Raw genomic sequence first — 25,133 nt, 5'->3', positions numbered from 1 at the left:
TGACACCTCTTTTCTCATGACAAATGATTGTTAAAAAGTAATCTGACTTATTAGGAAACAATAGAGTGATACAAGGGCACCATCTAAAGGCCATGGTATTGAAGAACAGCAACATCGCTTCAGGCATGAGTGTATTACAGTCTTTCACATACAGTAACTCAAACTGAATTTTCAAGCCTCACTGTTCCACCGTCTCATTGACTTCATCTCCCTCTGTTTTCCCTCTCATGCTCTGACTACTCATCCAGTGTTTCCTTTATCATCAAACTCTTGTTGTGCTTGAGGATGCTGCTTTCTCAGCTCGTTGCTGGAGGAAAGGTGTGGTTCTTGTCCGTTGCTGTGTGGTTGCAGGCTGGAGGAATCTGGTCGCTCCTTTGTTCCTATTAGTTAGCAGCTCTGTGCTCTTGTTGTTGGTTATCAGCTGGCAGACTCTGGGTCGTGCCTGCTGGCTCTGATCTGTTTACTTCAGGCAGGACCTTGTGTCGCTACCATGAAGGAGGTGGCTGTTCTGGTACAGACCACACTGAGACAGAGCCTAGCTGAGTTGAGCTTCTCTCCTCTGCAGGAGGAGAGGGAGCAGGAAAGAGCGTGGTCTCTCCACTTGAGGAGAGACATCAGAAAGAGAACTGGTCTCTCCACTTGAGGAGAGACATCAGAAAGAGAAGTGGTCTCTCCACTTCAGGAGACGATGAGAAAGAGAAAGTTCAGTGGGGGTGAACTGGTTTTCTTGGGCTGAGGTCGTAAAATCATGTGTCCCCTCCGGCCAATGGTGACTGTGGAGCTGGGTGCGGGGTGATTTTACACCTATCTGTGAAACTGGGGGCATTGGGGAAAGGAGCCCAATAGTTTCACACAGAAAAGAAACATAAGGTCTTCACCATGTGCTGTTCACCGTATAGTGAAGCCCAACACTCTCATTAATTCTGTCTCAATGTGCTTGTTTTTTTTCCTTCTCTTTTCTTTCATAATGAGGAAAAATAAACATGCACTTTGGTTCTTTTCTTTTAGGCAGCATGTAAAGATGCAATCACTTCGGTCTTCTTCATCAGCGTACACTGGACAGAAACGCTCATCTTCCTCAGGAGTTAGTTGGCGAAGCCGAGAAAGAGAGAGAGCGAAGGACAGCAGAAGACAAAAAAAACACAAGCCTGCTCCCAGATCAGCTAACACCTGGTGTGACCCCATGACTGGATTGGACCAAAACTTCCTCCTCCTCCTCAGACGTGATTAATCGCTCACAATTGACACACAGGATTCTGGGTAGAGGGGTGGGGAGGGGTAGCAAAACCATAACACAAACAGATAAAAACACCCCAAAGCCAGCAGCTGAACCTTTGGCACGACCAGTCAGTGACAGAGCGCAGGTACCACAGGTGGAAAAAGTTCTGAAAGCGTTCTTCATGTGGCATTGGTAGAAAGGATACCTTTGCTTGGTGTCTACAGGATTGTCACCTTCTAGGAACTTTCCCGCCGTCCTCGCTAAGAGTGAGTCCTCGTCTTGGGCTCTCAGGCGTCACTATTGCTTTTCCAGGCTCAGTCTTTTTGAATAGTGCAAATCGAAGGAGGACACGTGGACCTCTGCTCACATCAGCGTAGAATGACGATGAGGGGACTCAGACTGTATTGGTGCTACCTGGTGGGTCCCGGCGTTAGAACAACTCGAGGATGTAGAGCCAGATAAGATTTAACAAACAAAAAGCCTTAAATCAAGATTAAGCTCTGATTTACTTGGTCTGTGTAAACCGGACGACAAGTTAGTTACTACGGCTGATTCTCTACTGTTTCCACTCCAGAGCAGAGCCTCAACTTTCATATCTGGCTTCAGGATATCCACCGCATTATGACGACTTCTAACTCTGCACTGACTGAAACAAACATGCTAAAAACTGCTCTAATGGCACATTTTCTCTACGGTAAAGCCTGAAAACTCTTGTCAAGGTTTTCAAGAAAAGGCAAACCAAAGTGTTTGTCTGAAATCTTATCTGACGGGAGGCGGTGGAGGAGGACTTCTTTGGCAACTCAGGAAGAGCAGAGGAACCCTCGGGATGAGGAGGAGGGGAGCTAATTATGAGTCAAACACTGGAATCGGTTTTTGAAGAACAGGAGGCCATTTTTCGTGTGTGTGGCGTCAGAGGAGGCCAGGGGGTAACGAAACTTGGCGTAAGTCTTGTCGCTCTCTGATTGGCTGGCCCAGGGGAGCTTGATTTTGGTTGCATGATTGACAATGACATCGTCACAAGAGCCCACGTGGAGAGATCCCAAGCCGTCGATGAAAAACTCTGCAGAGCAAACATGAACAAAACGCATATAAATCTTCAACTCATTGTCATTTAAAAACTAATTAAATTAACCTCTTAAACCTCATTGCTTGGGTCAGTCATTATCACTCTAAATATGTTATTGTAAATTCTTGTGGAACGCCTTCAAAGATACCCGGCAGGTCATGTAAAATAAACAGCCGTAAAAACATGCAGACAGGGTGGAATACGAGGATTTAATCAACCTAAGAGCTGAGGGGGGAGAACTGGGAAACCAGATATCAGCAGACTAAATCTAAATTGAATTCAATTTTATTTAATGCATTTATTTTAATAGTTTAATTACAGCAGAGCAGTGACTCTAATAAGAAAATTTCACAGTATAATTTCTCGGTACATGATATTATCTCAGTAACCGAAATGAGATGTGAATCTATAAAACATAAATTACTAAAGCTTCTTCGTAAAACATTGGCTGATGGTGATGCAGTCGGTTTTCTAAGTCTGCTGTCATGCTTTCATCTGAGTACATACATGCATAAACATATATGCTCAGTAGATTTAGTATCTATAGAGGTGTGGTACTGCGACACAATTATTCATTTTTCACATCCTGCTGCTGTGTTTTCCCATCTTAATTGTGTGTTCGATAGGGAAATAATTCTGTCTGAGGTGTTTCACTGTACTCACCCAGGTGAGCTACCCTGGCCAGCCGTGGGTCAAAGCCGACCTGCTGGACTTTGTCGGTGCGAGCCAGGAAGAAGTTGATGACCCCGTCAGTCACAACACAGTTGGGGAAGCCTTGGATGACGTGATGAAATCCTCTCCTCATGTGTAAACAGTCGCCATCCTCCTCCCCTGGCTCAATGGAGATGGTCTGTCTGTAGGTGGCAGTATAACCTGTGGCCTCTCGCACTGCACCACCCACCTGGATGGACACACACACACACACACACACACACAAGCTTATGTTGACATCTCAATGGAAACACCACACTGCGCCTTTAAAAACGAAACATTATAATACTCTGTCTCTCACCAGATCCAGAGTGGTTCTCTCTAAAACATCCACCAGTTTCTCCAGCTTGGTGTTGGCTGTGAAGATGAAGTCGTCGTCCACCCACAGCACGTACTTTGTGGTCACCTGAGAGACGGCCAGGTTTCGTCCAGCAAACCAACCCTATGGCACGTGACACAGAGCTTGAATACCAAACAGCATCGACAGCGACAGCAGAGACGTGAAATTAAAAGAGTGTTATGAAGGGTATTATGACCCAGGTCATAATGTGCATTTGGATGTGACTGTGTGTTTCTGCTGATTGACTTGAGCACTGATGGCGCCTACTGTAAAATGGCACCTACTGACTCCTTTCCTTCTCCTTCCTGGACCCCAACTGGACCGTGCTGTGTGCCAACTTTGCATTTTGGTTAGTTAACTAATCTCTATTGTGAATATTGCAAATGTAGACTAAAAGCAGTCCCGGGTAGTTGTAGGGGTGAGAAGCCTTTTCTTTTGATTCCTTTTTCTCCTGTGTTTTAATACACGTTTTATTATATAGTATATATTTACGTGTTATTATTTTGGCCTTTTCCCACCCTGAAGCTGAAAACTATCTGACAATAAATCAATTCTGTTTGAACCGCATCTGCTGTGGCACGGGCCATCGTTAAGAGTGAGGAAAGACAGGAGTCACTTTCTTTGTGTTATGCTCAGGTTTCTGTTGGGCTGCGTGTGACATAAATTCACTCCCTCACCTTTCCAAAAGGCATGATGTAATGTTCGATGTAAGGCCCGGAGATGGTTTTGGGATTTTCGCTGTCATCAGCGATTACTATGGTGACAGTAGGATAGTATCTTCTCACGCTGTCGATTAGATCTTGAAGCTTGTTATAACGCAGGAAAGTCTTTGTGGCTATGGTAACCAGGGCACTGACATTGTACTCTACAGAGAAAGAAAATCAAACAAACATTTTTGTTTAGCAAATATTGACATTTCAAAAATAGCAGGTGTACAGTTTAAATAATGACGTGATTTTTGACTTTGGTTGTGTGTTTTACCTCCTTTGGATCCTGTGTTGTAGAGTTTGGGTGTCACGCCATGACGAATCTTGATACTGATGATGGCTTGATGCCCCTCTGTCGCGAACTGCACTAAAAGACACAAAACAAAAACAAAAACGACTTCTAACTAATTTGATTAGCGTAACAGGATCCAACTGTGGCTGATTGGCTCCTTTCTGGTTCCAGTTGTGTTAATCAGACGTTTACTCCATTTACTGAAGATTTAATCAACATCATGTCACTCTAAAATGCTGGCAGACAAGTCAGAGAGTTAAATTTGGTCTCCAGTTGTTGTTTGTCCTCAGGCTTTGTCCCTGATCACCACTGTTGATTCTCTGCTGAAGCAGATCAAACAGGCTGTATTATTAGACTGCCTCCTGATTGGCTGCCCAGCTCCACACAAAGAGATAGTGTCTAAACCTCTGCAAACATTTCCTCCTGCTTACAGACATATTTCTATGTGGTGACAACAGAAAGTTTAAAAGGAATAAAAAGAACACCAAGACAACAATCAGGTTTTTTTTGGAGGCAGGGGTGGGGGGACATTTTGGGAAATATTCTTATTGCATGAGAATACTGATACCTGTGGCGGCCCTGAATGAGAGCGCGACCACTGCAATAACTGAAAACCTAAATGCAAAAGGGCACAACACAACAATGAATTCTGCTATTATGAAGCCAACTATGCAGTAAGATTAGCATTATGTCTCAATCAGATGAAAGAAGGCAGATGCTATTTTCACCTGGGTGTCAGTAGCCACGTTGGCTATTTACACCCAGTTGTATGTTGAAAAGAGTATATTCTGTGTTTCATGTGTCTTTTACAGTTGTATTTGAGTTATTGTTGTAACCCAAGCCATGATCTTTTCCTAAAGCTAACCAAGTAGCTTTAGTGCCTAAGCCTAACCAAACTGCAACTGAAAAATGCTAAAAATACAAGAAGGCTGATAAAAATAAGTTAACTATAACCACATCTATCTAAGGGATTTATCCTTCTTCATACTGTATGACCAGACTGGCATGTCTGGCTATTAGACAATCTGATGAAGGAAACTGGTGCACACTGGAGGCCATGTTGGGGCTTTTTGCATTTAACTGAAAGTAAGAGGAAGAGAGGGGGCTTTTGTTTGAGGCCTCACCTGTGTCTACTGTGCTCGGGTGGAAGAGTGTGTTTGTGTAGGTGACAAACTGCAGCTGTCGGTTCAGGCTCGGCAGGAGGCTGCTTGACAGAGTCATGTGCATCTCGCCATCGCCTTTGATTTTCACCCCGTCTACCTCTGCTGCCACATTCAGGGTTCCCAGCGTGGCAGTGATGTTTATCTGCGGCGAGATGGAAACAAAAGTTGATGGATAAAAGAACAGCAGATATCAGAAATATGCCAAAGTCAAGACAGACAAACTGAAAAACTTACCGAGTAGTGGTCTCTGGGAAGGTCATGTATGGCCAATCCTGAAAGAATATGATACAATAGACAGGCTTAGTTGCTACACCCATTAGGACATATTTAATCTACATTTCACTTTCATTTCATTTGCTCTCTGTGTGTCCTGATTTTTTTAAATAGATTTATTTGTGCTAAAAATGTATCAAACATGCTCCTTAGGTCATACAGATAAGTGAAGTCCAGTGAGCTCTCTGTACTCCAGACTTTATGACAAGAGTTCACATATGGCCGAACATCTTTCTACTATTAGCGATGCAAAACAGGACAGTGCCTTTGGCCTTTAGTTTGACACATATGAAACATCCCTGACCTCATACTGGTATACTGGTATGACAAGGAGGTCACCTAAGGAACCCTCCTGAAAGGTGGCACTGAATTAGACACTCTTGCACCTTTGGGAACGAATGAGGACCTGATCTGATACAATCCAACCTACTGCCAAATCTCTAACTAGACCTGTGTGTTTTATAGAATGAGATTTTTTTCCTGCTATGGTGTAAACTACTGCTCAAACGTGGAAATGTTGTTTGGAATGATCTTGAGAGTGTAAGATTAGAGATATTGTATTATAGATGTAATACGTTTTTTGACAGTTGAGGGAATCCTGTGGTCGTCAGCTGTTGTGTGGGATCATGGACACACACACACACGCACACACAGAGATACACTTTATTGATATGTCTTGAGAAAGGCCCTTGTGATCGAAATGTTGTTGAATGTTGATGTTTAATAAATCAATGCAGAAGGGATCACTGGTGCTTCTCTTCCATCTCTGACGCTGCATCAGCAGAGGATGCGGCATCCCCAGCGATCCCTCCCATCCTTCCCCACTGCCTGTTCTCTATCCTTCCAGCGGGGAAAACATACAGGAGCATTTACTCCTGATGAATAGCTTCTTCCCCACAGCAATTAGACTGCTAAACCACAACGTGTAAACAGTTAGAGTTTTTTTTTTTTTTTTACCTCAGTATGTGAACTTGCTTTAATGATGGCCTTTTACTCCACACTGCCTTTTAACTGTGTTTCAAACACATATTTCCTCTACTTTATAAAAGTGTACTTTATAAACATTGCACAAAAATGACAATAAAGAATTTGATTGATTGACGAGGTCACATATGAGCCAGCTCTAATAAGATGACTTATTAGCTGTGGTAGTGAGCAGTGCTTTAATTAAATGATCTAATCCAGTGACTGAAGTCCTACCTGGGATGATGATTGTTTTCAGGGGTCGGACCTCCACCCCCTGCGTTGGATACTGTAAGGGACTGTTAGCTTCTGCAATCATGAGAACATCTGCAGGTGTCTGTGACCTGAGTGGGAAAAAAAAAAAACATCATGAAGATGCACACTGAACCGTCACACACAACAAACATCCACAAGCATAGACGGGAATAGAACAAGCAGACAAATACCCTTAAATCCAGTAAGTGAGTTTTTGCTCTTTGAAAACACAAAATCCAGTAGAGAGAATTCAACGGCAGCTATTAATAACAGACCTTTTATCACCTTGTGATTTTATTCTTGGCTGGAAAAACCACATCAAGCAGAAATGCTATTCAATGTTTAAGGCATCAAGGGAGCCAGTATAGGGAGAAAAGAACATGAATAATGTGATTTTGTTTTCATTTTGATCTCTTTAATATCATTGCTGCTCTGTTCTGGATCAGTCAAACATGGAATAATGAATCCTGAGTGATACCAAGCTAAAAGGTGAAGAGTCAGTGACGTTCTCCGTCAAAGAGAGAGGGAGAGTAAGAAAGTTTCTGATATTAAACATTATCCAGAAATGACTGACGCTGCATTTTGCATCTAATATGTTAAACGTAAATTAAAATGATATTCAGGGAGTGCTTTTCTAGTAGTTTTTTTTTTTTGCTCATGCTTCATTAATTACTCTATTCTGCTCTTCTGGCAACAATTAGTGACGTCTGTGCTTTACGGTGTCGTTTACCTCTTCTGGAAACTCTTGTACTCTTTGGCCCGTCTCCTCTTCATTTCCTCCAGCTCAGAGGCCTCAAAGGCAGTGTGCAGCGGGTGCGCTGACACCCGCGGGAATAAGAGTTGGGCGAAGGGCAAGTTTACTCCTCCACTCTCACCCTCACATACACATCCGTTTCGAGCCAACAAGCTGGAAGAATCATCAGAGGAAATCAGGTTTTAGCTGAGCTCTGCTATGCTGAGGTGTTTAGAAATTCAATAAATTAATAACTTGGTTTAAAAATGCCCTTTGTTGACACTTACCTTGCCACACTCTCCCTCACGCGAAAGGGGATGTTGCCTAATCTGTGGTCTGGTTCTGGGAGCCTCTCCTCCAGATGCCTCTCTACTATCGGCACCGGTCGCTGCCACACATCCACTGTGGTGTAAGCCCGAGTGGGCCATGAATGGAGGAGTGCCAGTACCAGCACCACGGACACCAGGATGGCGAGCAACACCGTCTTTCTCAGGGAGCGCATCCTAAAACCTGACACAGACGCACATATGTACATTTATATATGCTTAAACCATCCAGGGAACAAGAGAAAGGGAATTCCATGCTAAAAAGTCTTAAGACTTGTATGATATCCACTTGATTTGACTAACTTTAGGAGGTTGAAACATTAGCATTAGCTCTAGCTGAGACCAAAGAATGATATTTTGCACAGAGCAACGGGTGTGGGTGTGGTCCCCATTCATACATTTGGACATATTATGTAAGTCAGACTTGAAAAAAAAAAAATCTATGCTGTACGTCATCATTATGGCTCCAGAGCCGCGGAGCATTCTTCAGATGTGCTGTGGTCACATTTCTGGAGGATCCACTTAACGGTGCAAAGAAAACAGATGTAGAAGCATTGAGTGAACACAGAGCTGTACTCTACATGATATGATCGATCTGATTTCACTTAATTATCATCAGGATCTACATATCTATGTTACTCTGTATGGTGTCTCTGCCATCTAAGACAACAACAACAACCACTGAAATAGCCTCTGAATCTTGTATTGTTTAACCATGCAGACTCATGGGCTCTCACCACCTTTAACATGTAACTAAACCCTGGTTTCACTCATGGAAACACACACAGGCAGAGTTAAAAGTAATAATACATACAGCCTGGCAAACAATACAAGCAGTTTGGCACCAGGCTGCTGGGTTAGCAGAACGAATCAGACCGGCTAGCTCAATCTGTGTAAAACTAAAGTTCTCTTCTCCCCCGTCTCTCGTGTTTTCCTCTATCATCTCATCTCTTTCCATCTGCGCCACATTTACAGAAAGCAGATGTTTCACTTTTCAGAAATGTCCCGTTACACAATAAGCTCTTTCTCCTACCTTACAGCTGGGATGAACAAAAACTCTGTATCCGCTCTGTGTATGTGTGTGTGTGTGTGTGTGTGTGTTGTGTGTGAGGATGGGTGGGTTGGTTTGCTTCCTGAAGCTACAGCTACATTGATCTAAACTGACAATCACCGAATTTCTGTTTAGACTTTAGACTTTTCTTTATTTGATCCCCCATAGGGGGAACTTCTCATGTTACAGCAGCAACAATAGTACAGGGAGAGTGAAAAGAAGCAATAGTAAAAGAAAAAATAGCAATAGCAAAATGAATATAAATATAAATATATGGCTGTGATGAAATAAATATTTTCACTGTTGATACACGATACTCTCTTCAATTGCTCTAATCCCACCATCCGTGCAAAATGTACAATATTTTGGACTGTAACTTCCACCATTTTGCTTTTCAGTCAACAAGAAGATGTTAAAGAATTGAGGGAAAGGGATGCAGTAATTCTTGTTTGTTTTGCTGCAACATGAACACAATGACTTTACCATGCTTGTTAAAAGCAATAATATTGTTCTGTAAAAACTGATTTGAATGTTTTTGTACATGTCAAGAGAGGGCAAAATGTGATTAAAAATGAAGAAACATACCCAACTGCCTCTATCCAGTCAGTGAAAGGGCATCCTCTGTGGGCACTTGCATCTCCAGAAACTGTGTAGATAGTCCCAGAAATGAGTGAGCGCCTTCCCCATCTAGAAACAGAAAGCAATTAAAATATAAAATACAGGGGTGAACAAAAAATCATCATAGCGTTACAGACTTCTGTAGTTCCCACAGGAGTATAAAATATGTACAAAACAGAACAAAGCAATTGAATCATCACAGCGGAGCGCCCATATGGCGCTTCACCAGCTGCCTGCGTGTTCTCACAGCCCCCAGGGGAAATCCTGAAGGGTTTGGGCGTGTCTCACTCTGCGTCCCTTCAGCGACACACTCTCACCCCCAGCCCTCTGTGATGCTCTCCAGCCTCTGCTCACTTGTCCTGCACCACGTGCTTTCCTCCAACTCCACATCCTCCAGCTGTCCATCAGACAGCTTCAGACCCCCCCCATCACCTCACTGCCCCATCCACTAACCCGCTACCTGCTCCCACTTCCCTCCTCTGCTTTTCAGTCGCCTGGACCCATGCCTGCCTCATGGCCTGTTTAGCTTTTTGAACCTTGATTTTTTTTTTTTTTGCAAATAAATGACTAAACTGAACTGGCTCTGCATTCAATCGCACATATCTGGGTACTTTCCCCCCTGCTCCTGTTGCCCTGCTTGCAGCTGTAACAGGATGTGACCAATTAAATGTTATTGTGGTATACAGGAAGGGGAAAAAATCAATATTAGGGAAAGAGATGAGCTCAGCACTGAGTAGCCAATCAGCTGGGCTGTTTTGGGAGCACTTAGACATCTCTCAGAGGAAATGTTTTCTCAAAGTGATCCTTTTTTTTTCTTTTCAAAGAGCACTTCCTTCATTCCATTAGACATGCTGGATACATTGAATATACAACTTACAGCAGACTCATTAGTCTATCACAGAGTATAACTACTTTTCACAAAGTGTAGACTTGAATAACATTCGGTTGCACAACTCTCCCAATAACAGGATTGCACTGTCCGTACTTTCTAAATTTATAGGTGCCGCAGTTGTCTATAACACTCTGATTATTCCGGTGGTAACAAACACAGCAAACTAAAAATAGAAAATACAGAGCATGAAATAACAATTACAACTAATGTGTAAAACCATGCAAACCAACTATTATGCACCTCAAACCTGTTCAGTTTTTTTTCCTCAGATTTTAACTACAATTTTAGAGTCAAATTTACAACAGATTGTTAAATGACAACTTTACATAATCCAGTCTCCAATAACAGACTGAGTGACAGCTTAACTCAGGTCATAACATAATACAGACTGAAGTTGAAGATTATGAGAATCATCTTGCTTCAAAAGATTATGAAAAATATAACATATCACATTATATTTGATCTGTGTCCTGTTAAACTGTGTTTATAGTAGCACTGCCCGGTCCTATTGCCCAGCATGGGGATTGAAATTGGGCATTTTGATTGATGCATAAACACATAACTGACTTACTTATAAAGGTATGAGGCGTCCAGACCCCTCAGGTCATCTGCTGCAGGTCTACTTAGTGTTCCCAGAATCAGAACCAAGCAAAGTGAAGCAGCTATTAGTTCTGTCATTTAAATCAGACCATAAAACATTACTGATTACTGTGGCTACATAACTTTCTTTTAATTTGTATGCTTTTATTGTCTTTTAATGCATCTTCTCTTAAGCTTTAACTATTTATTTTCTTGTGCTTTTATTGTCTTTTACATGCAATTTAATGTTTCCGTGTCTTGTTTTTATTGTGTTTTATGCCTTGCTGATCCGCTGTGATAGTGTGACCGTCTTTACACTGAGGTGACAGATGATCTAAGTAATGAGGATGCAGGCCAATCAGAGCCAAACTACATGGTGAATTAGGCCCGCTGCTGTTCTTAATTAACCTAAAAGCTTGGGAGCTGAGGAGAACAGTGAACATGCTACAGACACACATCAGCTCTGTGGGTCCCTCCCAACGTGTGCGTGACAGATTTATTGCCTCATTCGGACTCAAAAAAACACCGCATTTGTTGTATCCTGCATCAGCTGCTCCTCCTTACTGCCCAGCGTCCCTAAACATGAGAAACATGTCAAAGTAATGCAATCATCTGTCCAGCAATCCGGACCAGCGAGCACAAATGACTGGCTGCAGATATAACACCATCTCTCAGACGGGCCTATTAGCCTGCCTTGTCGAGAAAAAGACTGCAGGAAAACAAAAATCATTCACACAAAGCTTGATTTGGCTGTCGATTGCATGCAAGCTGAAACGTATCCTTTGAAATAAATATTGATTGCATTAAGCCATAATATCGACAATTATTTGGCTCCAGGATAATTAACACCTGTCTTTTCTTCTCTTATTCCGTTTGATCCGGTAGAGAAACCGTGAAATGTTCACCCGAAGTGGAAAAATGGACAAAAATAACATGCTGAAGACAGAGATGCAGGCCTGTGGTTATCACAGTCAAATCATACGAACAGGAGCGCTCACCTCAGATTCAAAGACGCACAGTTTTTGCCGTTTCACCTCCCGCCTGCACGGAGGTCGCCCCTCTTAGAGAATTTATTCCTCTCGCAAATGGGATTAGATATGGAAAAACGGAGCAGCCAGAAGACGAATGAAGCGGCCGCACATCGCAGCACTGCGGGCTGTGGACGGACGGACGCTCCCCCTGCAGCAGTAGGAGCAGCAGCAGCAGCAGCAGCACAGAGGAGAGCGCACCGCACCTCAACGCAGCACTCAGCGGTCAGTCAGCGGAGCGGCAGCATCACGGAGCTCCGGCAGGCGACCGCAACATGCAAACATACCTCATGAGCTGCATATGAGCCACAGCACGATGTCTGGAAAAACCATCTAGACCTGCTCATACACACAAGTCAACACTGATGTGTGCATGTGTGTGTGTGTGTGTGTGTGTGTGTGTGTGTGTAGATGGGTGGGTGTGGGCGTCTGTGCACATATGTGTTTGTGTGTCTGGTGTCATGTATGGGAATGAATGCATGTTTTGCATCCTCCCTCTATTTCAATACTGGGTATTTTATGTAAATAATCACTTTTGAGATTAAATATATCTTGAAGTTGACATTTCAACGTGTGGTTATTAGGAACCTGAGGAAGTTTATAGCTCTATTTGTAAAAATGTGGACGTTAGGCATCTTAATAAACAGCAGTCCCGTGTTACTGACTCCGAAAATTACCCGCATGATTGTATTTTGGTCAAATTGGCTTGTGACACGCCTGGTCCATCAGGCCAATGGATGCCCGGTTTCTGCACCAATGTGTGAGCTTCTTTTATGGCCAGACAAACGCTGACAGCCGACATGTGTGTTGTTTAATGGTGATTTTTGTAGTCCAGGAGGCAGAGCAGCCGTGCACTCAGGTGTCAGAAACGAACACACCCCAGAACTGGAAACGCGTTGACGGACACACAGATTAGCCAATCACAGAGCGGCGCGTATCACGCCGACCAATCAGCTGCCTTTACGTCAGGCGTCCTGAGTTGTGTTGCTGTCAGACAAATGGGGCTATGAGGAGAGACTCAATCATGGCTGCTTCCTTAGTACGGTGGCTAAAAAGACTGTACGTTTTCTTGTTGATATGTCCCCTCTGTGTGCCGGCCTTTTTGAATTTGGAGGAGCTGAATGAGATGAAATATGGAATTCAAATTCTTCCCGATCCCGTTATCTTGGGGCAGGTGAGTGTGTGTGTGTTTGGGGGAAGCTAACGGTTAGCATGCTAGCTAGAAAGTAGGCTAACCACTGTTAGCTAGCGTGAAATATCTTCCATTAATGTCACCAAACGCGAGTAGAGAATAACATGTCTGTCAGCTGGGCAAGAAACCGGATTTAAATTGTACAATTTGCTTGCAAGTTACACGAAGAAGCGTCAATGCAGAAGTTATTTCTAAGTGTCCTACGCAGCAGCCATCGTTGACAGCTGTCACAACACAACCTCAACTTCCTCACCTCCAGATTGTACATTAATAAGCTTTAAACTCTGAAAGGCTGTTTAAGGTATGACATTGTGACACTTAAAGGCACCGTTTCTCCTGTAGACCAAGACAGAAGAAGTCATGATGGTGTCCAGCAAGTACAAGCAGCTGTATGAGTGCCGGCTTCCAGCCCAGGCTGTCCGCTTTCATCAGGATCTTTCCTCTGAGCCAGACTCTCAAGGCTACACCGGGCCTGACATCCCAGACCTGCTCAGTCCAATGCACAATGCCCAGTGTCTAGTGAAGGTTAGTTCTCAACTGCGTGATCCTAAAGTCAAAAGCTGTGTAAAACTTTCATCCATCCCAGGTTGAGCTGTTTGTTGATGCAGACTTCATCACACTGGTCACACTTGTCACTAAAATGTATTCCGGTTGATTCAAGCACATTGCTCTGAATGCATGTTAGACCACATCCAGAGGTTACTGGAATCAGATCACGCCAGCTATATTTGATGATGGGACTTTTGTATGTGGATTAATATTCGCTGTAGTGTGAAAGCTTTCTTTCTTTTTTCCTTTTCTATCTTTTAATCTATTTTACCAGGCAGTCTCATCGAGATTAAGATCTCCCTTCCAAGAGGGAACTGAGAACAAGCAACATTCACACAAACACAGTCAATACAACACAATGAGCAAGAATGAAAGAAACGGATACAGTTCAAAATTTTTTTTATAAAACAGCAGATAACATGGAGAATGTGTGACTTAAGTTTCAGGGCAGATTGCAGTTCATTCCATTTAAAAGATGCCATCGAACTTGAAATCAGTTCTGCCAATTTACTTCAGGGGTATCTAAGGTTAAGTGGTTACTGGATTGTGTACTGTAGTTGTTAGAATAAATAGTTTGGAAGCTTCAGCAGTCAGGCTTTGTAAATGAATTACGCAAGATGGTGAATTTGTCATTTGAGATAAAGCATAATGCGCTGTGATACACAAGGTTTAACTGCTGAAGAGTTGAAGGGGCACCAGTACAGTACAGAATATCTGCATAGTCAAGGACAGACATGAAGATTGAGTGCACAGTAATTTTACAATCTGAAGAAGACAGACGTCCCTAAAAAGAAGCCTATTTTCATGTTTGATTTTTGAGTCAAATGTTGAATATGAATCTTGAATGATAGTCTGCTGTCAAATTTCTAAGTATTTGTATGGCTCAGAAAGAGTGAGTGCCCTGTAAGGTTTTAATGGGAGGATAGTCGCAGTCATGGTGTAAAGAAGGTGGATAGTCTGCACATCCACACACAGTCCTTTTATCCAGGTGTATGACAGAACATACGTGTGTATGTCCGTCTGTTTAGCGCTTGAAGAGTTTGGAGGTGAAAGCAGATCACGAGGGGTCTGTTCATGTTTTTGAGACATATTTTTGATGTGTCGACAGCAGCCTGTCACAACCTGATCCACACAGTCCTGATACATCTGGACACAAGAGAAAAAGTCTGAACGAGGCCTCTGAATCCATTTAAGTGAATTCATACATGTGGTCTTTCCAGTGCAGCCACAGTCCTGTAACTCAAGACACACTATAGCTTCCATGTGCTGCATCATAAAACATCAATGATCGATTTTCCGCTACACAAGAAAGTGGAGTGACTATAATAACTGTTCTGAAGTGAGAAGAGATGCACGTCTCTCTTGTGTTTTCACTGGGTCAGTTAAGAGTTAAATTAAGGCTCTTACAACAGAGATCTTGTCAGCCAAAAATGAAATAGGACGAGCGTCACTGATTCCTTTCACCATTGTCTATTTGACTGTTTGGCTGTGGAATTTAAACTCTGTCTGTCCTCTGTTTACAAACCTTCTTCTCTAGTGTGACTGAAGGGAAAGTGGCCGAGGTGGCCGCTACAGTTCCCTTAAAATAATCATATTTTCCTTCCTCATCCGGTAGGGCAGTCAAGGACATGTTACAAAAGTGTTCCAACCCGCTGCCCTTTGACATACTTATGTCCTCTTTACTTCCTCATGAGATACTTGCCTCTGGTTGCTTTAAAAACAAGGAACTTCTGTTGCTACCAGGAGATTGTGGCTGTGAGGAATATTAAAGGGGCTCTTTTTTAAGGTCTGTAGATACTTATCAGTTAGTGGTGGCTATGTGGGGAATTATATTTTAGTAAGAAAGCGAGTTAATATGCAGTATCTGGGGGTTTTCCACATAGCGGGGTGGGCCAACTCACTTGAAACAAAATAGAAAATGATTTTGACTTTTAACGAATAAAACAGGTGCTGTTCTACACAACAAAATGCCACATTTATTCAACAGATGCAACTGATTTATTAATTTTTTAATTTTTTTTAAACGTGTAGGAGCCGTAGGAGTGGATGAATGAATTCAAATTATTTGGTATCTCACAATCGCATCGATAATTAAGTCACACAGATATGAGCGGGGACAGCTAACTATTATATTCACGTCTTCACCTGCACAGCTTCAGGGGTAACAAAGAGAGGAGCAAGTTGTTGGGTCGTCGTATTTTTTGTTGACCGCTGTTTCTACCAGCCTAATCGCTGGGACTATTTTTCCTTCCTTTTTTTTTATCTCAGCGAATCCTGTTTTGAGAGCGTGTCAGACAAGCAGCAAACAGCCCAACCTCAGCCTCTCAGTGACTATCTGTCGCTACAACATGCATCTTGATTTCTCTCTTTTGCCACACACATACACACAAAACACACGCACACACACACACACACACACACACACACACACACACACACACACACACACACACTAGCCTAATCCTCCTGTCTTGGCTACATCCTGACGTATCAATTTTCAGTCATCCCAGCCACTTATTATCATCCAGTCAAGTGGACTTGGCTAACAAGGCAACAAGTTGGAAAGTCTGCTCCGAGGTGTCCAAGTGGGCTTGAAAACAACATTTGTTCAAGGTGTATCATCTGTGATATCGTTGATGAATGAATCAATCGCCTGAATGAAAAGGAAAATGTGTCTGTCAGTTACTGTGCACTGATGCGTTTGCTGTCTGTGCTCCCTGCAGACGAAAGACTGGTGGACATATGAGTTCTGCCATGGTCAGCATATCAGACAGTACCACCTCGAAGGTAACTGTGTTTTTAATGTGTTTTTCATGACAAACAGCTTGACAGATGAGCCTCTTTGACGCATGTTGTTGTTTTCTCCCCAGACACTGAGATCAAAGGGGACATTCTGTTCTTAGGTTATTATGAATCTGAATTTGATTGGAGCAATGAAACAGCAAAGGTAAATTTGCATCAATTTTGTGTTAGTGGTTGTTTTTTTGTTTTAATCCATTGTTGATGGTCTTTGATTTCTGGTACACATTACATTACAAGACAAGCATGGAACATTTTGCATGTTTGTCTAATAAGAGCTGAACCCTCGTAGTTATCAGTCGAATCCCGCAGGTGTGCATTTTCACATTATTTGGTATTTGATGTCCCTGTTTAATTTTGTATGTTGGGCAGAAATTATGTGAATTTCACTAGTGATGACTGTCTTTGAAGCATTAAAAGCTCACAAACTTCACAAGCACTACTTTCAACTTTTGGGTGATGCGCCAAACCTCATTGTCTCATCAAAATATCTTTTCTGTTTATTTCCCAGGCCTCCAAGCAGCACAGGCTGAAGCGGTACCACAGTCAGACCTACGTAAATGGCTCCAAGTGTGACCTAAATGGAAATCCCAGAGAGACTGAAGTCCGGGTGAGACATGAATACAGGATGTAGTTGAATTCCACGCTGCCTGTGTGATTTAATTTGTTTATGTTTCGGGTTCAGTTTTGCAAACAGAGATATGAAGTCAGTGAAATTTGCCTTTTTACTAAGTGATCCTCCTAGAGTAATTATATTCAAGACGACGCCGTATGACTGGCAGCCTGTTACAGCAGCTCTTGCCCAAATGTAAATTTCCCTGTCGTGGCACTAATAAAAGAATAATCTTATATTATCTCAATTTTAATCTATTATTCCCAGTTTGTGTGTGAGGAAGGCTCGAGTGACTACATCGCCCGAGTGGACGAGCCGCAGTCGTGCCGCTATGTGCTGACAGTTCACACCAGTCGCACCTGCCAGCATCCCTTCCTGCGGCCTCCGTCCACTGCCAAGCCCCAGAGTATCGTGTGCCAGCCAGCACTAAGTGCCCAACAGTACATGGATTATGTCAAGGCTCAAGTCTGTGAGTTAACAAAAATGAAGGTCACCGTGCCGCAGTGCTTGGAGAGAATCTTACTTCATTAATTTGATGCATTTAACTGTTGAAGCAGTATACTGGAGCAGGATGTGAGAAAGGAGTATTTAAAATGTGATGGTGATATCAGATATAAGATACAAATATGTACAGCTTTTCGACGGTTATTAGTGTTTTAATATATGACAGTTTAAAACAATAAGAAATTTCCCTCCCTCCTCCTGCTGTCCTCTGTCTGGTGCCAGCGGACACAAAGCGTAAAGTAGAGCAGATCTCAGAGGAGCTGAGGAGTCTTGATGAGATGTTGGCTGGTAATGAAGGGGCAGATGGAGCAGTGGAAGTCACAGCAGAAGAGACATCACCTTTGCCCAGTGATGACCCGAACCAGTCAGACAGAAAAGGTGACTCTTTTTTTTTTAAAAGGCAAATTACCTTCCAGGGATTAGTTATTTGTGAGTGCACTAAATATGGAAATGGTTTTCTTATTTCTATCATGCCAGATCTATACTACTAGACATGAGCATGTGCCTTCATTTTGAAACAGACACTGCTGATGTACCTGAGGATGGCGGGTCAGAGGAGGCAGAAGATTCTGACTTCTGGGAGGGAGTCACAAAGCCGGGGAGCTCAAAAACAACTGCTTCTCAACAGGAGAATCAGGTACAGAAATATGTCTCAGAATCACTTTTTCCTTTTGAAAGACAACTCGGGTCTTTTTAAACCTGGACCGTATAAAAAGACATGATGAATAATGATTAAGGCTCATTTTTGTTTAACCAGAAACAGACGATATATCACTCCATTCAAAGCCACCAGACTCCATTGACAAAAATGGTAATTTTACCTCTCAGAACTTGGGAGTCACTGGTCTACCTCTGCTTCGATTGTTTTTGTTATTTGTGTGATATTAGTATTTTTAACTAACTCTTTAAAGCACAGCTCAAACAAAGTATCTTGTGTCCTGCAAGGTAAAGTTGCTGTTTTTGTCTACATCTCTGTAGTCCTTTCCACAATCAGGCACTTAGAATAGCAATGGCGGTGGCAAAAACGAGCACTTTTACTGGATATACTTTGATGGGCTCAGTTGTCCTCAGTGATTACATTGCAGCCATTGTAGCCTGTTTTACGCCTGCCAGCAAGAGGATCTACTGGACCAATTCCAAAACTTTTTTTTACCCATTAGTCAATTAGACACCAAAATATGTACAAATAGGGCCCAGGTTTAAAAATACCTTTGTATATTTCTCCTTTAATGAATGATGCTTCTCTGCAGTCTGTTTATTTTTTCACTCAAACAGCTTTACAGCACAATCGTAGCGCTCCAAACTGAAAAAAAAATATTATTATTTACACCTTGGCTACTGCTACCATATCCACAATGTCAAAATATTAAAGCTTTATAATATTTTTGATAGAATAAATTGTCACACTTTTACTCAATCTTTTTGCTGTCAATAAGGACAAGACTAAATTGACACACTATTTATAATTTGTTTAAAAATGTACGTTTCTTTCCACATAATTCATTGTTGTATATATTCGCCAACAATGTGGTGTCACTAGCTTTATTTTAAATGCCAGACCCCAACCACTAGAGGGTGTTGGTTGACACTTTCCCTCCTCATTCCTCATCTCTAACCAGATTGGGTTTTTTTTTTGTCCACGTACAGGCAGCAGATGAGGACTACAACTCACTCACAGACAATGAAGTCATAGATGATGGTGATGAAGGTATTGCAGTTTACTGTTCTTGCCTTCATTATCTCACAAAGAAACACACACACACACACAGCTCAGGTCCAGGATTTAATGTCCTGTTGCATAAGAGATCTGCAAACAAGACAAATAGAACCACAGAGTTTCTCTTTTCTGTGCCGTTATGTTGTCTGATTTCCAACTTGACAAAACTGTTCAAATGGAGCACTTCCTGGTAACATGTTATACATTTATTTTTTGTGTTGTTGTTCAGTTTTGGGCTTATACCAATTTCTTTCTTTAAATCTATATTTCAGTTGAGAAATTCAACTTTAAAATCATCACTGACCCAGCAGACCTGATGAAATTTGTCCAACATCTCAAAGAGAGTAACAGGAAGGTCAGTACTTGTCACTGTGACAAACTTTTGTACACCCCTTTTTTTCTTTGTGGTGAGTGGGTATTCAATGCAGCTTTTTTTTTGGCTTTTAGAAAGCACAAAACCAAGCTAAAAGTCAAGAGAATCCGACAAGCGACGGGGTGACGGAGAAGCTTGGGGAGGAAGAGAAACATGACGATGAACGCCTGCTACAGGAGTTTGAGGATGAGATGTCCGACCTCTCAGTACCCTCGGATAAGATTGACGAGATAAAAGAGGAGATGCAGAAGGAGTTTGACAACATCATAAATGAGGTTTCAGATGAGCAACAATATGTAATTTTAGCACAAAGATTGAGTACAGATCATCAGGCTGGTAACATGGCTGGTCTCTACGTGTTGTAGGCCCAGCAGGAGTTAGAGACGGAAGGCCTGAAAGGGGAATTTGACCGCACTCAAGCTACGCAGACACTGGAGACGACACTGGACAAGCTACTTGATCATTTAGAGGAGAAAGACGTCCAGGACCCAGAGCAGCAAACAGCAGGAGTTCAAAGAGCAAACGACCCAACCAGAGGCAGCCCCAGCCTGGCTCCAAAGCAACCAGGTAACCAGGCAGCCTGCCTCTCTTAAGCCATATTCATATCTGTGTCCGCCTCCATCATCCTCATATTTCATCCATATGTGCAGTCGATGTTTGTTGCGGCATCTTTCATCCCAGAATAGACGCACACATGGAGTTAGTTTGATGTGAGATTGATATTTTGAATTCTTCTGGTTAGTTAGTGGCTTTTGTTCTGCTGCCATCGATGTATCTGTGGGTGTTTTCCAGTAATGAAATCAAAATTGAAATAACTGAAATTAATCACAGTAATAGTATTTCTTATGAGACTTATAAGACAGCTTTTTCGATTACACATTCTTGGCTCCTACCTCCTCCATCCTGTGGCCCTGCTGGTGGGTTTTTGAGGTCAACTGTGTTGTTTGTCCCTCTTTTGTCTCGTCACCCCAGACCAAGCGGCTGACGACCATGTTAAGATCAAAATTACTAAGTATAAGACGGGCAGCAGCCCTGATGGGGAGGTCAAAGTTCAGGAGATGGGCGAAGGAGACCCCCAGTGGCAGCACATAAAGGACGTGGTTAAAGAGCAGCTAGAGAAAGCAGGACTGAAGGCAGAAGGTATGAGGGGGGAGTGCCCGAAACACTCACGGCCTTTTCTCTCTTCCATCTGTCATCTTGAGCATATAGTAGGTCTGTATTTCTCGTCTCATTTTTGTCAGAAAGCACACAACTGTCAGATTTAGGTTTTTTTCCAAGGTTTAGCTGTTCAGAAGACACTTCATATCATGCCAGTAGAATGAAGTGTTTCCTAAATTGTTCAAGCGGCGGGCAATTAAGTAAATATGTTTTGATAGAAGACCAAAATGACTAGCTCGACAGAAGAGCAGGGACTCATTAAATTAGATATTTTTTTATTAACAATTGAACAATTCAAACAAAAAAAATCTCTGACAGCAGTTAGACGAAGCTTATCTCAAAGACAAAGGTAAACAAAAGGTGTGTAAGTCATGTGTGTTCTTTCTTTCTCATCCACTGTTGTGTTTGTACCATTCTTCACTATGATTATTTGTTGTTTTGCCACAGTTTTCTTTCTCTGAGCCACTTGGGAGTGCATGTGTTTAACTGTCAAGCCCGTCTATTCCCCTGTTTCTCTTTTTAGGTAAAATTGAGGTGAAGATCTTGACACGAAAAAATGCAGAGGAAGCAGGTGACCAGTGGCTGACTGAAGAAGATACAAAGTCCTTCAGAGAACTCCTCATAAATCTCCTGGTAAAAGTGATAGTGACTTTTTATTGGGTTCATTTGTGCTCAAGAGCTGCAAAACAAGGGTTAAAAGCTACATCCAGCAGTCGAATCTGTCTGTGAAATAGGGAACCGGTAGTGACCAATGGGCTTCAGGTTTGTCCTCAAATGTCTGTAATGTATCAAATAGTCTAAAAATCTGTTGGGAAGGTCTTAAATATTTATTCAGTGAATGCTGCCAGCCTGCTCTAAAATCCACTCCAAGAAGAAAATGCCAGAACATTTAATGTTTAATGAAATCAGTTCGGAGTCGACTTCAAACGTCTCTGTATCCTGTCATAGTTCAGCCACATTGAACACGTAATATCGGCATCTCTGGCTGTAAGACCGTTATACTGATTAACATCATTAAGGACAAACAGATTTTTTTCACATTATTAGATTTAATATTGAGACAGATGTTCTTTAACTGAACCAGGTATCGCCTTTTTGATGTGCTTAGACTTTTGAACTGTCAGCATGTGTGTTCGTATGACTCACATTTGACACGTTCACACTGTTTATTTTTATTGCAAAATTGGCCTTAAACTTAATTGAATTGTGGTATTAAAAGTCTTAATCTCAACTTGCTGATACGTGTAGACGCCCTGTTGTAACTTTATAGACCACGAGACGAGATGTGTCCCTGACACCCACATACTGTACCTGTCACCACAACTACACTCCTCTCTCTCCTGTCGGCCTTTGCTGTACTGTCTAGAAAACATTAAGCAGAGTATAATGCGTCTGTTTTGTCATTAGCATTCAGCATATCACCACAATCAAAGAGGTTGTGGTTGCTTTTAAACGTTTCCTTTTTTCGTCTTTCAGACTGGAGGCACGGAAGAGGTTTACAAAGAGCAAAAGAGGCAGCAGGAGTTGGAGAACAACTATAGGTTTGTGTGGGGAGAGTCCCAGGAGGAGTCCCAGTCATCCAGCACCTCCGACTCAGACGATGTGGACATATGAGCTCATTCGGTACATTCAGTGCACCTTTTGTTACAATGAACTCCTGTGGAGACCAGCAGGGAGGGGGACTCTCAAGTGCAGCCGCAAATTTGAAAAAGAGCCCACGTGATTACAATTACTGCTGTTAAACCTGGCAGATAAAATCAACTCACCTGTTTGCACATTCAGAAAATGTCTGTCTGTCTGTCTGTCTTGAATAGGCAATATGTGTCTTAAGTAGGCACCAGTTATATGTTGCACGCTGAAACCGCAGCATTTCAGCTGTACGTCTGCAGCTGAATGACGTTATGCATTTTCCCCTTTTTGATGGGATTCAGTTTTGATAGATGGCTAGAAAAGCCAAGTGATGTACATTATGTACCTTTTTAGAAATATTTCAGTGAATTTGACCGAAATATTTGCATCTAGGTCTGAAGTTGTCAGCAGCACACTGTAACCACAGCTAAATTATTACTTACATCTGTGTTATACAAAGAAGTCCTTTTAAGTGACACAAGAGGAGGGCATTGTGCATTCCTCTGCTAACTGGATGAGTGTTTGCACAGGCTGTTCAATATACTGTTTACTGATAAGTATGACTGTTTAAATATGAAAAATCAAAGGATAAATAAGGGTTCACATTTGTGTTCTCACTTGTCTTTGAATCTCTGAATCTCTCTGACGCTGCGTTTGGTGATTAGCTTATCAGTAAATGCGTCTGTAGATTACAGAGGTGTTCATACACATGCTGTGGCACTTTCTAGTTTTAGATAAGGTTCTGTAAACTCATAATTTTAACATTGTTTCACCAAAATGTCAGTTTTCTCTTGGTTTCACTTCATGTGCTGTTAAAGGGATGCAACAGAAAAACACTGAATGTGTGTAGAAAGATAAATCTCATAAGTGTGTACTTATGAAAACAAATGATGTCCACAATGTCCATCTGATTCAGTGAAGGAAAAAAATTAATTCATACAAAACTTTTCCAAGGATCCTTCATTAGTGTGCTTCAAAGGGCTGAATTTGTATAATTTGTGAATAATTGTGGCTACTTCGAACTCAAGATGTACATAATTAATGCATAACTACGTTTTTGAATTGATTCGTTGTACAGTAGCACAAATTTAGTGAGGCTCAAGTTACCTGAGTGAATGTGTTAAGATTTGTGAGTTTACAGTCTTGTATATGAAACTTAATTTCACTGTGGGACAAAGTCGTATACAAACTTTTTCAGACACATAATTGAGGCATTTGTTCCCAAAGCAGCCAGTGTCCAGAGGCCCAGAACCAGACAGGAGTAAAGAAAAAAAAAAAAAGCTTCAGGCATTGTGGGTGTGTTTCTCTACTTAACGAAGTTGATTTGTCATCTCACGAATGTAGATGTTCCATCCTCACTGGTTTTATTTGATCTGGTTATCTAGAGTCACCAATCCAGGTAACCCAAAGGTATTGAAATTTTTAATCCTGTTTAAAAACCTTCAGTCTGTCCCCAACAATCACATGTGACAACATGACAACTTACAGCAGCGGCAGAAAAGACAAGATAGATCCATCACTGTGTTCTTAAATGGGGCTATATCACTGTATTGGGAACACAACTGGCCTCATAGTCTGACAAAAGTCCATCTGTGCTGCCTTGTAAATATAAATCTCTAAGCACTCTTTATTTGTTCTTTTGAAATAAAACATACAACAGGAGTACTCTGGACATCTTCCATTCAGCCATTCTTTGTGTTCCCTGTATTTGGCTTGTCTCCTGCATTAGATAAACAAAACAGCAAGACGTTAGATTTCCAAATAATAAGGCTTTCATTTAATCCGCCCACAATTTGTATAACAACTGGGTGTGGCTGTATGTAGTAGTCATCAGCAGGTGTACTCAGATGGAATTGAGCTGTATTATCAATGAAGATGACACAGTTATTGTTAGTTTGTTTCAGTGAGCTTAGTGAAACACCTGTTTGATTCAAGTTTATATCTGGGCAGAAGGGCTGAAGATTCTGAGTAGGAATTTATCTAAATTAAATTGGCACTGCAAAATTTTATCAGTTTTTCACATGCATGTGAAATGTGCCAGATCTGTGACCATTAGATCAGCTGTTTTAAAAAAGTGTTTGATAACTTTATTGATGGGTGACACACTTTATATTGTCATTGGCAAACCTACAGCGTCAACAATTAAAATACGTGCTCCACTCTGGGTCATGACTGGGTCACGGGTTACAGCTATTACAATTTGTGACCTTACCTGAATTATAAATAATTTAAATACAATATGTGGAAAAGGCATGATAAACACGTGTCCTAATCAGGTCACAGAATCTGCTGCTACACGTCTTACACGTCCTTTCCAGAGGACACGTGTCTTATTTCAGCAAACACTGCGCGTTTATTTTGAAATACGTGGGCGGAAGTAGCT

General features: G+C 41.9%; 2 protein-coding genes across 4 annotated transcripts; one reads left to right on the top strand and one right to left on the bottom strand.

Annotated features, from left to right (window-relative positions):
- Window positions 1-889: 889 nt before the first annotated feature.
- On the bottom strand, window positions 890-12,339 carry b4galnt1b (beta-1,4-N-acetyl-galactosaminyl transferase 1b). 2 transcript variants are annotated; one of them, XM_070842729.1, is made up of 12 exons: window positions 12,187-12,339; window positions 9,685-9,786; window positions 8,010-8,232; window positions 7,720-7,896; window positions 6,972-7,078; window positions 5,733-5,770; window positions 5,460-5,640; window positions 4,318-4,410; window positions 4,014-4,201; window positions 3,298-3,438; window positions 2,949-3,186; window positions 890-2,279 (listed from the first exon to the last, which is right to left on the bottom strand). In XM_070842729.1, the coding sequence occupies exons 3-12, from the start codon at window positions 8,222-8,224 to the stop codon at window positions 2,062-2,064; spliced, it is 1,596 nt and encodes a 531-aa protein (XP_070698830.1). In that variant the 5' UTR covers window positions 8,225-8,232; window positions 9,685-9,786; window positions 12,187-12,339; the 3' UTR covers window positions 890-2,061. The 2 variants fall into 2 exon arrangements, with proteins under 2 accessions (XP_070698830.1, XP_070698839.1); XM_070842738.1 differs by lacking the exons at window positions 9,685-9,786; window positions 12,187-12,339 and adding an exon at window positions 9,082-9,134.
- An 876-nt stretch (window positions 12,340-13,215) lies between these two features.
- os9 (OS9 endoplasmic reticulum lectin) lies at window positions 13,216-24,422 on the top strand. 2 transcript variants are annotated; one of them, XM_070837500.1, is made up of 15 exons: window positions 13,216-13,390; window positions 13,751-13,933; window positions 16,681-16,744; window positions 16,828-16,904; window positions 17,268-17,366; window positions 17,637-17,838; window positions 18,096-18,251; window positions 18,395-18,510; window positions 19,521-19,572; window positions 19,863-19,945; window positions 20,038-20,238; window positions 20,329-20,530; window positions 20,936-21,103; window positions 21,645-21,754; window positions 22,598-24,422. In XM_070837500.1, the coding sequence occupies exons 1-15, from the start codon at window positions 13,223-13,225 to the stop codon at window positions 22,733-22,735; spliced, it is 2,019 nt and encodes a 672-aa protein (XP_070693601.1). In that variant the 5' UTR covers window positions 13,216-13,222; the 3' UTR covers window positions 22,736-24,422. The 2 variants fall into 2 exon arrangements, with proteins under 2 accessions (XP_070693601.1, XP_070693600.1); XM_070837499.1 differs by having other exon boundaries at window positions 19,521-19,581.
- The last annotated feature ends 711 nt before the right edge of the window (window positions 24,423-25,133 follow it).

This window comes from Pempheris klunzingeri, chromosome 2, assembly GCF_042242105.1.
Source record: "Pempheris klunzingeri isolate RE-2024b chromosome 2, fPemKlu1.hap1, whole genome shotgun sequence".
NCBI classification, from domain to species: domain Eukaryota; kingdom Metazoa; phylum Chordata; class Actinopteri; order Acropomatiformes; family Pempheridae; genus Pempheris; species Pempheris klunzingeri.
Note: the sequence above shows the minus strand (reverse complement) of the source record. Positions and strands in the feature narration are given on the sequence as shown.

Excerpts from the sequence above, each read along its gene's own strand:
- b4galnt1b (XM_070842729.1), bottom strand. The coding sequence starts at position 8,224 with ATGCGCTCCCTGAGAAAGACGGTGTTGCTCGCCATCCTGGTGTCCGTG. Across the intron at positions 5,771-6,971 it reads GAAAACAATCATCATCCCAG|GATTGGCCATACATGACCTT; the intron begins GTAGGACTTCAG and ends ATATTCTTTCAG. Across the intron at positions 4,411-5,459 it reads CCCGAGCACAGTAGACACAG|TGCAGTTCGCGACAGAGGGG; the intron begins GTGAGGCCTCAA and ends TGTGTCTTTTAG.
- os9 (XM_070837499.1), top strand. The coding sequence starts at position 13,223 with ATGAGGAGAGACTCAATCATGGCTGCTTCCTTAGTACGGTGGCTAAAA. Across the intron at positions 17,367-17,636 it reads CCAGAGAGACTGAAGTCCGG|TTTGTGTGTGAGGAAGGCTC; the intron begins GTGAGACATGAA and ends TATTATTCCCAG. Across the intron at positions 19,946-20,037 it reads TCAAAGAGAGTAACAGGAAG|AAAGCACAAAACCAAGCTAA; the intron begins GTCAGTACTTGT and ends TTTGGCTTTTAG.